The following is a 17467-nucleotide window of genomic DNA, read 5'->3' as shown; positions in this document are numbered from 1 at the left end:
CCATGGAGTAAATGTGCACAGAATTCCTACCTAAATTTTACTGCTAAGCAATGAGATATTGACCTCTCCTTCTCTCTAAGAAAAAATATGTCCAGGATATTAGTTGGTTGTTGTTGTTTTAAACACCATAGTAATTTTTATATAACATTTATATATCAATTTGTCTCAGTCTCAAAATTTCCCTGATTTTTGTTATGTTCCTTCTGTGTGTTTTTTTTAAAATATAGTTGTGATTATGCTAATAATTCAAAGGGAGGGGGAAACCCCCAAAGGAAATGAAAAATGTATAAATTGGCTGGAGCCGCATAGAGGGAGCACATGCCATAAACCATGGAACTGAATTGACTACAGAATTCTCTACCAAGCCACAGCTTCTGCATCACCTCACCCCAAAATGACGTTGCTGATGGCTAAATTTTGGGCTGGGGTGATTCTCCACTCTCATTCGGAGGTTTTGCTGCATTCTTCTCCACTCCGGGCAATTGAAACTAGCCTTTGGACTCCTGGCCTGCTGCCACATTGCACGAGCTCTCGGCCAATTTAAATGGCATTATAGGAGTTGGGGCAAGGTGACCCACGCAAACTGAATCCAGGCAGGACAAACTGTCAAGGTCACGCCGGGGATTTTGCTTGCAGCCCGTTTATTATTTGTGCACGCAGCACATAAAAAACGAAGCATTGGATCTACAAGGCACGTTTAACTGTTTCGAGACGGGAGTGCGTTTGTTGTTTTCAATTTGGTGGCCGCCGACCCCATCTTCGTGGAGTTGTGGGCGTGAGGGATCCTCGACCATATCTCGCCCGCCGCCGAGGCTCCTTGTTCTCTATCCCTTATTGGGAGACGCGAGGAGGGAAAAACACTTCTTCTCGGGCGCTTTTAGAAGCCGAGGTCTCTCTGGTCCGATTTTAAGCGCCCCGAGGTCACTTGACACACGCGGCTTCCAAATCCCTTGACACGTGGTTCCAAAAAGCAAAAAAAAAAAAAAAAAAATCATATATGCCCGAGAGCTCGGACCCTTTTCGAGGGGGGTTCAAAGCCAACTTTGAACAGGCGCCTCCCCCCTCAACCGCCTGGAAAGCCCGGCGATCACCCCCCCCAGGCCTCATCCCCCCGGGGCGGGCGAGGAGCTGAGCCGAGCTGCCCCTGAGGAGAGGCCATTCCTGCCAGCCTAGCCTCTCAGAGCCGCGGCCAGGTTTAATCCCTGCCTTGGGCGCCGGTGCGTGAAGCTGCCTAATCCTATTTCGGTGCACATGGATGGGGCGACACCGCCCTGCCTGCCCGCCTCGCTTTGCCGCGTCGGCCAAGAGGTTAAATCCGCCCCACTGGCGCCTACGGGGTTAATCGGGGTCTCGGGTGAGGCGGCGCACGAGCGACCGTTAACTGCCAAGCAGCCCCGCTCTCCGGCCGCCCTTTGCACACGATCTCTTACATTCTCACGTAGTAGAGTCCGTAGGGTTCCACGCGCCCAATCTCACACTGGGCTCCGGGGCACAAGGGGTTAACAAAGGAAAGGGGGGGAAAGAGAGAAAGCGCCTAGGCTGAGTTCCGGCGCCGGACGGGTTAATTGGAGGCGCTGCGGCTCCGACAGGGGGCGACCCCTGCAATGATAACAAACGGTCACGTGGTGCGGTTCGAGCGGGGAGGGCCGTTCCTCCTCTCACTCCTTCCCTCTCCCTTTCCCTCGGCGCTAACGTCACCCCACCTTCCCGATCTCCAGGGCGACGGGCCCATCTGGGCGCGCGTCAGAGCCGCCCGTCTCTTGGCAACGGCTGGATGTCTCTCTCTCCCTTCTCATTCAGCCTCGCGCTTGATCGCGCGTCGCTCTGGCGTCAAAGTGACGTCAATGGGCCTGTCTCGGTTTTCGGAGGGGGCGGAGGGAGGGCTTCCCGCGTGCTCCTCTGGCCCCGGCACACACAGAGCGCGAGGGCAGCAGGGAGAGCAGCAGCAGCAGCGGCAGCAGCCTGGGAGCCTGGCAGGCAGGCAGGCGGGCGGGCGCGGAGCAGGAGGCGGCGACGGCGGCGGCAGCAGTCAGCCCGCCAGCCAGCCCGCCTAGCGCAAGGTAGAGTCGGAGAGCGAGGCGCGCGGGGAGACTCTCGCAGCCGGCGCTGCGCTGACTCGGGGCGCAAGTTTTCCGAGGGGAATTTCCCGCGGCGCCTCCGCCTCGTGGCTTTTATGCTCCGTCCTCGGGGGCATTCCCGGGCTCCCCACAGTCTGGGTAGCCTAGTCTCTCTCTGCCTCCCGGGACGGCGGCTGCTTTGAGGGAAGCCCTTGCTGCAGCCCCATGGTAGCTTTTTAGTGGAGCATTTCTGTATATTCGTATATATGTATATAGTATAGATGACGGTCGTCTTGTGAATAGTCCAGGCGACGTTCCCAAGCTGCAAGACTCGCCAAGCCGTAGGGGATTTGCGCGGCGCTCGTCTTAACGCTCCCCAGTTCCCGTCCCATTCATTGTTAGTGGAACTTGAATGGATCGGGCGCAGAAGTTAGTTTTTCAGATGATCCTGGAACGGGTTTCTTCCCTCATCCTAGACAGAACTTGCCCAGCACTTTCCTGCTACTTAGTGCTAATTTTTTAAGCTGCAAAAGTACTTTTCATTGCCTTTATTGTGTAGTCATCTTAGGCAAGCTTTGAAAGAGTCAGTTGCGCTTTCTCCAAGTTGAAAAGTCCTCAGGACTAACTTCTGAAGTTTGAGGCAATTTGGTAGAGCCTCAGTGGGGCAGATTTTATATATATATATATTATAATTCACTGAAAAATTCACTGGAACTTTATTTGTCGTCTTGCAGGTGCAGATTCCAGTCTCGGAAGAGGAAGGCTTATGTAGACATTTCTAAATAGCATTTGTCACCCACCAAAATCAAACCATGGTGATCATGTCAGATTATACAACTGTCCCCACCTCAAGCCACAGCCAGCAAAGGCCTCTTCGGGTCGGATTCTATGATATTGAGAGGACCTTGGGAAAAGGCAATTTTGCTGTAGTAAAACTGGCCAGACACAGAGTCACCAAAACGCAGGTGGGTGTGTTGATGTTTGCTGCCTTGATCTGTATAGAAAATCAACTGTAAAGAGCTGGTAGTATTCCTCTGTGGGGCTTTCTGTTTCCACAGATAAGGACTAAACTAGGTACATTAAGAGAAACTCCCTGGAGTAGACTGTATAATAGAATGTAGTTAAAATAGCAGCAGTTCAATTTGCACATTGAAATCACTTCAAAATGAATTTGAAATATTGGTGATTAGTGCTCTCTTCATTATTTTTGTTGACATAGTTAAAACAAACTGAAGACATGGTGTCTTAGTTGATATTCCTAGGTAGTTGTCAGTTTTTGAAATAAGCTGTGTAGTGCAACTCCAGCTTACATTACCTTTCTAGAACTTTAGTGGGATATGTGATTTGGATCAAAACACTGAAAGCTTCAAAATTGTTATATATATATATATATAGAGAGAGAGAGAGAGAGAGTGTTTAATTATATATGCTGAATTTCTAAGTCAACCTATGATCTATTTTCTTGAATCTGGACTAGACAATATATTATAAAACAGGGAACATCAGGAGTGATTGCCATTTTAGTTAAATTCAGTGACTGGCACTTTGAATTCTAAGTGTAGCAGTCTTTAAGCATAGTTTAAGGAGTAAGTAAGTTGAATTTAGTGACACTTCTAAGTAAACATGTTTACAAATGTGCTGCATTCACTTTTACCTGTTTACAAGTCCTGTTGGTTCCAATGAAATGGATAGTCAATGAACGAGTCTTTGTGTTATTATTGCATTTGTTGATTGTTTCCCCCTAACTTTCTCAAATATGATTCGTTTTTCAAAACATTTTTTTATTTGTACTTGTATGTTGTGCAGTAGTATAAAACCATATTTTACAAGTGTTCTGGGTTTGTTTTCTTGAAACTATAGGTTGCAATAAAAATTATTGACAAAACACGGTTAGATTCAAGCAATTTGGAGAAAATCTATCGAGAGGTTCAGATTATGAAGCTTTTGAACCACCCCCACATTATCAAGCTGTATCAGGTAAGAGATAAGTTCTGATCACTACCTGGCTATTAGACTTATCCTTATGGCTTTGGCTGCTAATGATCTTAAAATGCACATGCTTCCAACAGGAAATGAATTAACATTACTTTTCTAAACAGTGCTGGAACAAAGTGACAAAGTATTTCATATCTAAATATTTAGCAAGGTTGTTATTTCGTTTTCACAATCAATTCAAACAGTTATAAATTGTTCAAATGTGACTGTAAATCATTTGATGTGCTAGGTGTGCTGGGTAGGCATACATAACTAAAATCCCTTGTGCTTTTACACGATGAAAATACTTCTCTGCTTATAGAATTTTCAAAACCATAATCAAACCTCTACTTACAATGCTGATTCTTTGAATTACTAGTTGAAATTGGGCTTCATCTGAGTAAATGTGCTTAGGGTCAGGCTGCCACTTGGAAGTTTTCTTAAAATCTTGGTTTTGGGAACTTCAAAAGCCACAGTGAAATACTATGCAATTTGTTCTAGCTCAGTTGTATTTTCAGCACATGCATTCCTTAAAAAAAGAACAAAAACTGATGTACTCTGCATCTGGTGAGCAGAGTTGAATTTACAAATGCTAAATATCTAATTAGTGTTTGGTGGAAGTTCCTCTTAATCATCTTAAAGAGCACCTTATGGATTTAAGAGGAAGGTGATGAGTGACTTCTTGTCTAAGGAAGAAGAAAATGTTTAACGTGGCTTAAGAATATAGCTGCTCTTAAGTTCAGTGTACAGTAACAATTGCCATAATATAAGATGCCTAGAAAATACATCTTATCTTTGGGAAGATGAGCAAGGATAAGCTTCCCAAATATGAAAAGCAGAGCCAGTGAGAAACTTGTTTTGGTGGCGGTATTATTTTTAAAGTACACATATATGGCTGCCATACGAACTGCTGTAACACATATTTAGGTCTATTTGTCATCACTCTACCTACCTGACAGATAATTTTTATTTCTTTTCTAAAAAATAGTCCAGGTCAAAATAATATTTCAGGCATTGAATATTGTTTAAATCCTCTCATTGCTGAATTAGGCTACTCAGCTGAACCAGAAAAGTGTTTTTAGAAGCTGTTTTTGTGAGGAGGAGAGGACAGTATTCCTACCTACACGTCTTTTCTGTGTTCATTTTTTGATGCTCCCCTTTGGTGGAGGAGTCTGAGCTGCAGGAATTAGGTGAAATGCCAGTTTGGGGGTGGAAGAATAGTGTTGACTTAGTTTCAACAGCACTGTCTAATTTTAATCCAATTGGCCTCTTTCCCAGAACATTTTAAATGTCTTACTCTTTCCTGTCACTTCTTTCTACATATATATATTTAAAATTTATATTTTTCATTATGTTTATATGTGGGATGAAAGCGCCTTTCTCTGCCTTTGATATTCAAACCTCATTGCAGAATCTTAAAAAATATAGTTTCTGAAAAGACACTGATGCTGCTTTGTGGTTCTTAATCCTTTTTTGTAAGCCAGAATTTACTGAACCAGAAAGTACAGAGTTGTTTGGGAGAGCTGTCTTTGACAAATGTTTTATATTTATCATTTGATGCTGTAAAGCAGGAGAGGCAGTCTTGGGGAGCAACATGTTAAATTTATTTTTTTGAAAGAATTTGAACCATTTTTTAAAAAAATGCTTTAGGTCATTTTAAACTTATTTTGCAGGCGGTACTGCCTTTTAGAAGTAAATTGATACTGAAATTGCCATTCACACTTCAGTGTGGATGGATGTTGAGAAATAGCTGTGCACACAGAGGAAGCTGTTATGGATAGACAGGCACGTCTAGTAACTTACTGAGTGAATAAACCTACACAATACCAAGTGTGAATGGGGCGCTTGGATAGTTCTTGTTTGCTTTTTGTTCCACCTTCTGAAGTGAGATCATGAGTCCTGTTTACTGTCCTTAAATAACATGATACGCCTGTGTAGTTAATACACGCTAATGTAATAAATTATGGACATTGAAGGAAGAGGTGGATGCTATTGAAGTATCTCTGTATGGAAACAATATTAGGTTCATGCAGGGAAGCCTGGTCTTTTCATTCAGCTCTTTTCTGTGGAGCAAATGCATTTGATATTCAAAGTATATTAAATATTTCCAAGGCCTGTATCTTTAATGCATTCTGGGTTTTCCCCCCCTTCTCTCTTTCTCCTCTCCCTCTATACCCTTATTAGGTTATGGAGACAAAAGATATGCTTTACATTGTAACTGAATTCGCAAAAAATGGAGAAATGTTTGGTAAGTTCTTATCAAAGCATAGCAGTAGACACTTCCTTAGTAACTTGAATGTTGGGTGAGGAGCATGCATCTTAGCATTCGGATAAATGTGGGCTTTGTTTATCTGTAGACTTCTACAGACATAGGATTATATGGGTTACACTCTACTTCAGATAACTGTGCTTTGAACAGACAAGTATTTGTCTGGTCTAGGCTGCAAAGCCTGATATAAATGAATTCCTTAATTAGCTGAAGTCCAAATAATGGGAATTTCTTTGTGGGCGTGTTGTTTTATGAGGGTACAGAAGCTGAGGATTTCGATCCTAATGCTTAGATATCCAAAGTAAAGGTCACAACACTGAAGGGGGAAGGTCTAGTTGGGGGTCAAAGGAGAAGTTTGTCTGTGGCATTTAGTATTTGACCCTTTTGTCATTGTCTTTGGCAGATCACTTGACTTCCCATGGTCACCTGAGTGAGAGCGAAGCACGGAAGAAGTTCTGGCAGATCCTTTCAGCTGTAGAATATTGCCACAGTCATCATATAGTGCACAGAGACCTCAAAACGGAGAACCTGTTGTTAGACGCTAACATGAACATCAAGCTTGCAGGTGAGAATGGTTGCACAGATGATGTCACTAAAAAACTTAGTAGGGCTTCATGAAATCCTTGTATGAACAACTTCTTTGTGTGATGCCGCAATAGACAGAACCTTTGTAATTCTATGTTTATGAACCTGCTGAATGGATTATATATAATACTTAGCAAAGAAGCATAGGTGCCATTTATTTATTTACTGGATTTATATAAGCTGCTCAGTGACATACTTTCTCTGAACAGCTCACAATAAATAAAAGAATAAAATCCAATACTGAAATACAAAAACAAAACAAATACATAGAGGTCCCTTGCAGTGCCCCTGCTTGCTTTAATTACAAGTGTATTTTAAAAAATATAAAGCAATATTTCATTCATCTTCCTCTACAGACTTTGGGTTTGGAAACTTCTACAAATCTGGAGAGCCTCTCTCTACGTGGTGTGGGAGCCCACCTTATGCAGCCCCTGAAGTCTTTGAAGGAAAGGAATATGAAGGTCCGCATCTTGATATATGGGTAGGTATTGCATTCTGTATTAGATTTCTGGTTGTGTATTAATTTTCCAAGATGGTGATGCTTGACAAACTTCGCTGACTGCATTTCAGGCATTCATGTATTGCACTGTTTTTATTTCTTGGCAGAGCCTTGGCGTTGTGCTTTATGTCCTTGTCTGTGGCTCTCTGCCATTTGATGGACCCAATCTGCCATCTTTAAGACAAAGGGTGCTCGAAGGACGATTCCGCATTCCCTACTTCATGTCACAAGGTGTGTTTACCAATCTTTCTGGCATTAGAAATCCACAATTCCTTTCCTGTTTTCTAGTTATTTGTCAGATTTTTAGGTTTTGAACCATATTTTCCAGATAAAAGCTTTTGTCTTGTTTTTGGTGTTTAGATGAACCCTTTAGATCTATGTTGATAGTGAAAACATACATTTCCCAGGTAGATTTTCTTTGACATGTACAAAGGCAAATCTGTGTAGAAGAGGATGACACTCTGGCTGTAGTGGCTTATATTTTATTTAATGAAAAGGGGCATATTAAAAATTATTTTAAATTCATTCAGTCATTCAAACTAGGACATTCTGTCAAAGACTGAAATATTGACAGTTTGCTACAGTTCCCCAATAACTTACATCTTGCTCATGCTGTGGAAAAAAGAACAAGTTAATTTTTCATCTTTTTCAGCATATAGACTCAAAAACAGCTTAAACTCTTTTGAGTGGTATGTGATACAATTGCAAAATAGCCATGAAGATAGATTTACCTTAGGTTATCAGACAGTTGTTTGGTGCTCTTTTATGGGTAAGGATAAAAAGTAGTGCCACTAGTTTAGCTTTCAGTGATGTGTCTTGCCTCTTAATATCTATATTCATGTTTCGGTTTTGTGTCTTGTCTTTCAACAGACTGTGAAACGCTGATTCGACGAATGCTGGTTGTAGATCCCACAAAACGAATCACAATTGCCCAAATAAAGCAGCACAAGTGGATGCAGGCAGACCCTTCCCTTCAGCAGCAGCAGTCTTTGTCATTCTCCATGCATAACTACAACTCTAACCTGGGTGACTACAACGAACAAGTCCTTGGGATCATGCATACTCTTGGGATTGATAGGCAGAGAACAGTTGAGGTGAGCCCTTAGCTACATGTTTGGCATCTGAGAAGCCCTTGTCCCTTATAAAATATTGGAATAGACATTGTGCTCTATAGGAAAGGGTAATATGTTTCCCATTTAGATTTCAAATTTTGAAAATGGTGCCCCATGTTGTGGTGGTGCTAAAAAGTGGTGTGTTGCTTGGTAGAATTTCTTCCACGTTATCTGGAAACCAGGCAGGGTGCTTCTCAAATATGGCACTATAGGCATGAGACTGAATTATTAGGCTGCAGACATACCTGGCTGATAAGAGGGAAATATGGGACATATGAGATGTAACTTGAAAGCACACATGACCAAGGTTTTTTGTCTTCTGAGAATGGGCTTGCGTTGCTTCTGATAATGCACACATCCCAACCCCTCTATTTTAAATGCATCATTTTGTAGAATCCCTCTTGATTTCGGGGGCTCATTCTTCCAAGTAAACGCGTCTTGACCTTCTGACCTTTAGCGAAGAGGTGGCACTCCCCTTTTGAACCAAGCAATCTATTAACAGCTGCCTTTCTCTCTCCTGTCTCCTCTAGTCTCTACAAAACAGCAGCTACAATCACTTCGCTGCAATTTATTACCTTCTCCTGGAGCGTCTCAAGGAGTACCGAAGCAATCAGTTGTCAAATCGCCCAGTAAGCAGCCGTCAGCAAAGGCCAAGGAGCTCAGACTTCAGCAACATTGAGGTAAGATGATGCGCTGTCCTTCATAAGGTCACACCAGTTCCTCTCTGTCCTTTTAAGAAGTATATATTCTGCTGCATATTCTGCTTCTGGGGCAGTAGCTTATATTTTGTGTGACCAAGAGTGGCATTTTCCTCATGTTTCTTTTTATGCCTGAGATCAAAGGACATTTTTCAGCAGGGGATAGGAAGCGGGTGGGGAGGAGGTCTCTTGTACCCGTCCTCAGTGTTGACAGGAAACGTGGCTTGCTTCAGGTTTAAAACCAAAATTCTGCAAGCACTCAGGAGGATGTAGAATGAATTATACAAGTGTAAAAACTATAGGCTGCAGGAAATCTCCGTCTGTGAAGCATTAAGCAGACGGGAGCTGCAGCCTGTGCAATGTCCTAACCTCTGTATTACTTGGAACTCTGTATGGATATGTATTTATTGAAGAGCAAATTAATTCATCCTTTCATATTGATCCATACCCGTGCAGCCTTTCAAGCTTAATGTATTTGTTCTAGTTACAAGAGCGGTTGGTAATGACTGTTCTCTCAATCCTTCTTTGGCTTCAGTTGCCTCAGGACAGCCTTGCCAGCGAGACCTTGAGATCATCTCTGTTCTACCAGCAGCCCCAGAATCTGATTCAGTCGCCCTTGCAGGCAGAAATGGATTGTGACATAAACAACCCATTACAGGTTGGTGCTGCTAGAGTCCTCACTTCATGTTTGATTGAAGGAGGTGTGCATGCCTGTGTGTGTGTGTGTGTGTGTGTGTGAGAGAGAGAGAGAGAGAGAGAGAGAGAGAGAGACCTGGGGGCAAAAAGGTCTAGGATGCATTTAAATAGCCACCCAATCCATCTTTTTATTTGTTTTGCACTCCCATGTTAAATTCATAAAACTGAATAAAAAATCCCTTGAAGGATATCATAGAGGCATAATACACAGGGTACCCAAGCAGCTATGATAATGAAGGGATCGTTGGGGAGAGGAATGTGGGGAAGAACCAAACAAGGGCACTCTATCACTTCCTGTATTTTTTGACCTTTCAGCCTATGTTCTTTCCCGTGGACCCGAACTTCAACAGTCTTTTTCGGAATCGCTCAATCTCTCCAAACAGCCTCCTGGAAACCACCATCAGTGAGGAGGTCAGGCAAGACAAAGAGCTGGAGGAGGAAATTAAAGCCTTCAACCCCATTCGCCTCCCCATCAACACAAGCCGAAGGCACACGCTGGCTGAAGTGACAACTCATTTTTATCAGTGTTCTCCACCATGTAAGTGTTTGCAAGAAGGGCAGACCACAGGATATACATAGAGGGTAGAAGAGTGTTTCCTTTTTGTGCTTTAAACAACATGTTGACAGACACCACAGTTTTTTTGTGCCTCTGTTTAGTGCATGTATTCACAGTAGGCTATTTAAAACATTTGGATTTGGAGCCAAACAGCCAAGTAACTCTCACAGGCCTATTCCAGAATGGGGCTTTTCCTTCCAGTGCACAATAAACATGTAATGGTTATTGGAAATCTGAACGACATTTACCCAAGAATGACCATCTTTGTAGAGAGAATTTCCTTTTTTTAAGCATTGTAGCTGCAGTGTTTGTCAACGTTTTGTCAATATATGAGCCCCATAGTTGGGATTCCCATAGTAGGAAGATGGTGGCATGAGCACCATTGAGAATATACAATAGCTCAGCAGCAGAGCTTCTGGTTCAATCCTGGAAGTCTGCAGGCAGAACTGGGAGAGATTTGTGCTTGAAACGCTGGAGAGCAGCTGCCAGTCATTGTAGGCAATGCTACTTGACTCTCTATAAAGCCATTTCCTATTATTTTTCTTGAGACAAGCAAAACAGGCTCTTTCCCTAGCCATGCCCTCTTAAAACCTTTTAATTCCCTCTCTCTTCATTCTCTGTTGCTCCCCAAAACAATAGAGCACTTCATGTAACCATTTAATTTAAAAGTGCAAGTCTGAACATCAGACCATAGTTTTTGTTAACTGTTTTATTTACTTTTTTTTATTCTTCCCTGTTCCCATTCCCTCCCCACCTTAGTTTCTTTGGAAATTGTGTGTTTTCACTCTTTGGTACCTATCTTCAGTGGCTATGGGGTGTGTTTTTGAAGCTTAGTGAGCAGTTTGCATCTCTCGCTGTATTCCATGGCTTTTGGAAGCAGGATATTTTGCCTCTGACACGGAGTTCTAGCCAGCTATGCTAGCTTCTTGGCTGGTAGGTTGATGTTGCTTTCCAGGGAGGAGAGGGAAGAGATGGCAGGGAGGTCAGTGCAGTGCAAGCACACTGGCGGGCTAACCTCCCCAGCACATCCTTCTCCCTCCTGGTAAGCTACAGAACCTGCCATGATTTGTGTGCTACCTTTACTAAACACATACCACACAAACCCACAATAGTGTCAACACTATTCCCGTACCTTCCTCCTGTCCCCTGGAAAAGGCCATGTAAGCCCTAAAACCAAGATAACTATTGCAGCTGCACTTGATAGAGCAAGGATCCCCTATTGTATTATTACTTGCTTTAGCAATAAAATCACCCTACAAGACTACATTGCTGCTATAACTGGGATGGCACGCCTGCCACGTACAAAGCCTTGTGAGTTTTATACTTGTTTGCATTGTGGTCTGAGGCTTCGGTTAATGGTAGATTTTCTTTGGGTGGGGAGAGTAATCTTATTTCCAACACTCTTCTTTAACTTCCTGTATCCATTTTGCAGGCGGTCTCTTCCAACCCATCTGCTTCTTTTTGTAGGTATAGTCATTTCCTCTTCCGCAAGCCCTACGGAAGGAACCAGTTCTGACAGCTGCCTCACTTCATCAGCAAATGATGGCTCTGTGGCTTTGAGCAACTGTTTGGAAGATCAGATGATGCTTGGTCACCCATCGACAGCCAGAGTTACATCATCGTTTCCGACTTCCCATTCGGACACACCCGTATTGCAGGCTCAGGGCTGTCTGGGTGGTGCTTCTCTGTTGCCGGTCAGTTTCCAGGAAGGAAGGAGGGCATCTGATACCTCACTAACTCAAGGTAATTATTTCCTTGCTATGTAAGCAATACCAGTCCATAAACACACACAGTAGATACATCAAGTATTCGCTTTTTGTAGTTCTGTAATCAATATGCCAGACTCCTGCTTTCATCATAAGATTAGCACAGACCATCTGCACACATTTTATTTGCCCATCCCATGAAATAACCTGAAAATGCAACAGTGCAGTTTATAAGATATGGAAGTTGGGAAAAGAGGAGCTGCTTGGCAGATAAAATTGGGTTCTATTTGTCTTCTGTGGCTCTTGTACGAGGTTCCTGATTGGTGGGGAAATGAGCTGCAGCAGGTCTGTAGTAGGTGCAAGTAATGTGTGTGTCCAAAGACAATGTCAACATGTCATGCTGGTAGATTTATAACTCTCCTTCTTCTTCTTTGCTTTATAGGCTTGAAGGCGTTTAGACAGCAGCTACGGAAGAATGCTAGAGCCAAAGGTTTTCTGGGACTGAATAAAATCAAAGGGCTCGCTCGCCAAGTGTGCCAGTCCTCATCTGCTCGGGTAGCACGGAACGGCACGAGTCCTTTCCAGCATTCTCAGCAGAGTGCCTGCGTATACAGCAGCGGGGGAAATGGTGGCAGCGGCGTAAGCAGCAGAGAGAGCAGGAACCTCCTTGAAGAGGTGCTTCAGCAGCAGAGGTGAGAGAGCAGCACACTGGCTATTGTAACAGTAGCTTAATATAACATGACCTTGCCTTCACATTGAAAACAGACGAGCTGTTTATTTTCCACATCACTTTTGGGACATGATGTGTGATCTGATGCTAGCATCGCTAGCTCCACTTAAAGCATCAGTTTGCGATATAGGGTGCTCAGGTTTAAACATAAATGGGTTGCTTAAATGGGTTGCTCAGGTTTAAACATAAATGGGTGGGCTTAGGTTAGCCAGGGCTAACTGAAGCCCACTGCTTTCAATGGGCTTATTATTATTGTTATTGGGGGTGGGAGGAATTCCAGCTGTTGTCATAAGATTCGTTCTTAGTATTTTCAGGCATGGAAGGATTCTTTTTAGCATCTTACATTGCTTCTGCATCACACAGAGTCCTGCGCAGACATCCAAACTGTGTGCATGGTGGGGATGCAAATCACACCAGCCCCACCCCGGGTCATCCTCTTATGTACAGGGGCTATGTAGAGCCTAGTATCCACATAAGCTCAGACCACACTGAACTGTGCCTCTTGATTTTCAGATCTCCGGGTGGTGTGGGTAGGATCTGTGCATGCTGGGTTGTACACACATAGCTAAACTTGCAAACAGCATTTTGGGTGAGGCAAGCACACCATGGAGGATGGGATGGGCTAAGCTGGCAAGATCCCCATTTCCCACCACACACATAGAGATGGAATGTCTGTGTAGGGCTGCAACCCACAAGGGAGACTCTGTACCAATGGCTTAGTCATGCAGAAGAATGTTTCCCCCCCACCAAATCCGCTGTCATGACTTGCAAAGACAAATGCTTCTAATGCCAAGGTGTGAGGGACAGAGGCTGTAATGTGAGAACAACCCCAAGGAAGCATATTAAAAATGGATAACTTCTCCACTCTCTTCTTTCTTGTATCCAGAATGCTCCAGTTACAACATCACCAGCCAGCCTGTCACCAACCTTCTCAGGTGTCCCAGTCGCACACCATCCTCATGCCTGACACTACAGGAAGCAAAGCATCCAGTTCCTTCCCCCTGTCCGAACTGCAGAGCGAGAACTCATTAGAGTTTGCCTTCCGCAACACCCAGTTTCTCCAGCCTCACCTGTTTGGAGTCAGTGTTTCTCCAGTAACTTCAGCTGCTCACCTCCTAGACACCCACCTGCACATCAGTAGCAATGTCTCCCCCATCGCCTCCATGTTTTCTCAGCAGAATGGCTTTGCTGTGCAATCTCCGAGCTATGATGCAGTTACTTTGCAGCATGGGGACTTTGAAATGGAGGACCTTACATCTACCCAGATGGGGAAGTTCGTCTTAGTCAAATAAGATTCGCCTCCCCCTTTCCTGCTCTCCAGTTCTCGTGGTTCACACATCTCTCTTTTGGAAGAGTGTGCTGCTCTCGCTACGATCTGCAGATGGGTGATTTTTATTATTTTTTGCAACAGTAAAAACTCAGAAGCAATAACCTGTTTGAAATATGTGAAGAGGCCATTTGGCTTAGTAAAGCCCCGAACTTTATAGAACTAAAAGAAAAAAGCAATACTTGCGTCTTTTGGCTTCAACTGTACTTGCACTGAACAAATGTAACCAGAAACTGAAAGGAGAAAAAAAAATTTTTTTGTTTTTGGAAGAAAAGAATGACAGGGAAGTGGGGGTGGGGTGGGGAGGGCACAGGAGAACACTTTTCTGGTACTGTATTAAAGTCAGGCAAATACAGCTCTGCTGTTATGCAAGACTTTGACGGCTGTCAATGGTTGTGGTGTAGCAGGGGAAGGCTTTTCAAAGAAGGGACCAGAGCCACCCTATTCACAATATTTGTTTATGGATTTGTGAAGACGATAATTACCTCTTTTCTTAAAGACGACAAGCAAGAAAAAACCGCCACCCACAAACATAAACACAGATGCTTTTGTGTCACATTAATCGTTGATAGGGGAATAATGACAAAATTATTACGCATTATTTGTTTTTATACTCGTGTTAAAGGAAACAATACCTCTCTTTACTTTATATTCTCCCTTACTCAAAGGTTTATACCTTAAGAGGAAACTGTGAACTTTTCTGCATAGTCTCTCACTTGTAGCAGCTAAGGGTAGTTTGTATTCATTAGAAGCAATTAATTTGTCCTCTGGCGGTTCTGTTACCAGACTACAAATTGTGTTCCTGCCTTTCTCTCTTCCGGTGGTGGTGAGGTTCAACAGTAGGAAAATGTCTGTGCATCAATGAGGAGATGCCCATGGAATACCCCAGAGGTGATGGGAGCAGAATTGCTAAGAGGTGCTGGTGTGGGAAGGCTTTCTTTTTAAATTCTTCTTTTACCTCCCTTCCCTCTGCCACCCCTTGAAAAGCACTATCAAATGCTTTGAGGTTGCCTATGGCATGTCTCTCAGTGCTGCACACAGTTAATGCCGCTGCTAATGAGGTTTTTATGCATTTCGTTATCAGGGTCCAAACTGAACCGTCTCGTTGGGGAAACGTGCAATATTCAAAAGGTTGTGACAATTATACTGACAGTCAAAAGGAAATAGGATAGCACAACTTGATACTCTTCGTAAACAGTCGTTTTTTGAACAAACTAGTTTAAGTGAGATGAACAGCACAACTTCTGGGTTTTGTTTTGCATACTAATAGACGAGAGGGTTGTTGTTTTTATTTTAGGCATTTTTATTTGCGGTTTTAATATTCTGTGTGCGTGCGTGCGTGCGTGCACACATACAAGACTCGGAAGACAATATACACTACTTGGCTTTTGAAATAAGCTTTTTGGAGTTCCCTGGCATTTGCTTCCTCTGACCAGAGAATGACTTTTGTTGATACCAGTGGAAGCCTGGCAATGGATGTCACAGGGAGCAGGGAGACCACAGCAGGTCTTCCTTTGACCTAATAGATAGTTGGCGGGGGGAAAGAGGGCGGAAGATCAATTGTCAGTAGCAGGTGAGCAAGCTTGGCCAAAATTACCATTCAAATGTCTGAAAACAGCTTCATTCTGTCTAACACTTTTAAGGACCCATCTCTAAATGTAACACAGGGGTGCCTTCAAGTTACTATACTGCTTCTTGCAACCTGCAGTGTTATATATGTAAAAAAAGAAAAAGAAAAAAAGCTATTTTTTTAAATAAATAAGCCAAAGACTGTCTGTCTGTGGTGGTGTTGGTGAGGAGGGAGATAAAGTTGTATAGATCTATCTGTGGCTTTTCAACCTCTTTATCTGTGTACAGTATCTATATTGACGTGTCTTCAGTTTGCTGCTGCTGCTTTGTGTTCTGGAATATCCAAGTTACCTTGTAATCACTCTGTACAACCTTCTCTCTGACTGGTGCCTTTCGGCAGAGAAAATACCAGACTCATGCTAACTTGCAAGGCGCTTTGGTGTGTGGTTTGTAGGAGTGGCTACAAGGAGTGGGAGCAAGATCCGTCACAAAGCAGCAACGTTGCCTTCATTTTCGTAAAACAGTAGCAACATGTTATTTTATGAACTGCAATCCCCACCCCACCCATTTCTGTCTTTTTACTTTATTTTCTACCATAGATCAAGAGGCCACAAAAAACAACTTTTTGTTCTAAGCAATGACAAGCACTTTACTTCTTGAGCCCCCCCTCCCCAATTGCTATAGAAAATGCTTTGAAACTATTCTGAAGTAGAAAAAGGTCATTTTCAACATTTCAGGGTTTGTGTCTCCTTCCCCCTCCCCTTGTAGTGTTCTTGACAGTACTGTTTTGCAGACTGCAATGCAATAGATTATTTAAATACACTATGTGATTGGTTTAATTAAGATGTATAGTTTTATTTTTTATCATGACGAGATCATTTTGTTTCTTATGTTAAAGAGATGTACACCAAAATGATAAGTTGTGTTTTATTTAATATTTAAATAAACAGTTGTTGAAATAATTTATGATCTGCCTTGCAATCCTTTTTTTTTTAAAAAAAGTGTGTGTTTTTTTAAAGATACATCTATTTGGGTTTCCCTTACAGCTGATCTTTTTGTAAATTCTTTTATTTCCATGGAATACAGAAGGGCTCCTCAGATGTTTTCCACCCCCACACAAATACTACAGTGTTTCCTGATCTGGTGTCCTCCAGAGTGTTTTGGATTACAGCTTCCAAAACGCTGTGCTAGCTGAGGCTGATGGGAGTTGTAGTCCAAAACATCTGAAAGGTGCTAGGTTGGGAAAGGCTGGTATACGGAATACATGGAAAAGGAAACAGAACCATATTCCCTGGTCCTATCCCCAGTCTCCACACGGCCATTGGAACGTATACAAGGTATTTCTTTTTGTGTACAGTTCTATCCTCTGACGCACAAGCAACTAAAATTCATCCGGCACTAACAAATTATTATGGCTTAACATTTTATGGATTGGGGGGGTTTTCAGAGGGTTGCCAACTTTTGATATAAAAAATACCCATCTGCTGCTCTCCTAGGACCTTATGTGGAGCTAGTTTCACCAAGAACACCTAGAAGGTTAGGGGAGAAATTTGCAGAAACATAGTAAGTCGAGATGAAAATTATATAAAGTCTGTGTGTGAAACTCAGTATAACAAAACACACCAGGTGATGCACTGGATCAAGTATAGTAATCAGTCAGTCTCTCTCTTCCTCCTACTATTGTCTATA

At 42.9% G+C, this 17467-nt stretch overlaps 1 protein-coding gene across 2 annotated transcripts; it reads left to right on the top strand.

Annotated features, from left to right (window-relative positions):
- The first annotated feature begins 1880 nt into the window (after nucleotides 1–1880).
- On the top strand, nucleotides 1881–16744 carry SIK1 (salt inducible kinase 1). Of its 2 annotated transcripts, none has more exons than XM_053386838.1 (14): nucleotides 1881–2060; nucleotides 2792–3022; nucleotides 3918–4034; nucleotides 6216–6279; nucleotides 6704–6865; nucleotides 7242–7366; nucleotides 7492–7615; nucleotides 8255–8478; nucleotides 9027–9176; nucleotides 9730–9852; nucleotides 10206–10428; nucleotides 11914–12189; nucleotides 12595–12844; nucleotides 13769–16744. In XM_053386838.1, the coding sequence occupies exons 2-14, from the start codon at nucleotides 2870–2872 to the stop codon at nucleotides 14172–14174; spliced, it is 2397 nt and encodes a 798-aa protein (XP_053242813.1). In that variant the 5' UTR covers nucleotides 1881–2060; nucleotides 2792–2869; the 3' UTR covers nucleotides 14175–16744. The 2 variants fall into 2 exon arrangements, with proteins under 2 accessions (XP_053242813.1, XP_053242815.1); XM_053386840.1 differs by lacking the exon at nucleotides 1881–2060 and adding an exon at nucleotides 2105–2285.
- The last annotated feature ends 723 nt before the right edge of the window (nucleotides 16745–17467 follow it).

Source organism: Podarcis raffonei, chromosome 4 (genome assembly GCF_027172205.1).
Source record: "Podarcis raffonei isolate rPodRaf1 chromosome 4, rPodRaf1.pri, whole genome shotgun sequence".
Taxonomy (NCBI): Eukaryota; Metazoa; Chordata; class Lepidosauria; order Squamata; family Lacertidae; genus Podarcis; species Podarcis raffonei.
This window is presented reverse-complemented; position numbering and strand designations above follow the sequence as displayed.

Excerpts from the sequence above, each read along its gene's own strand:
- SIK1 (XM_053386838.1), top strand. The coding sequence starts at position 2,870 with ATGGTGATCATGTCAGATTATACAACTGTCCCCACCTCAAGCCACAGC. Across the intron at positions 4,035-6,215 it reads ACATTATCAAGCTGTATCAG|GTTATGGAGACAAAAGATAT; the intron begins GTAAGAGATAAG and ends TACCCTTATTAG. Across the intron at positions 9,177-9,729 it reads CAGACTTCAGCAACATTGAG|TTGCCTCAGGACAGCCTTGC; the intron begins GTAAGATGATGC and ends CTTTGGCTTCAG.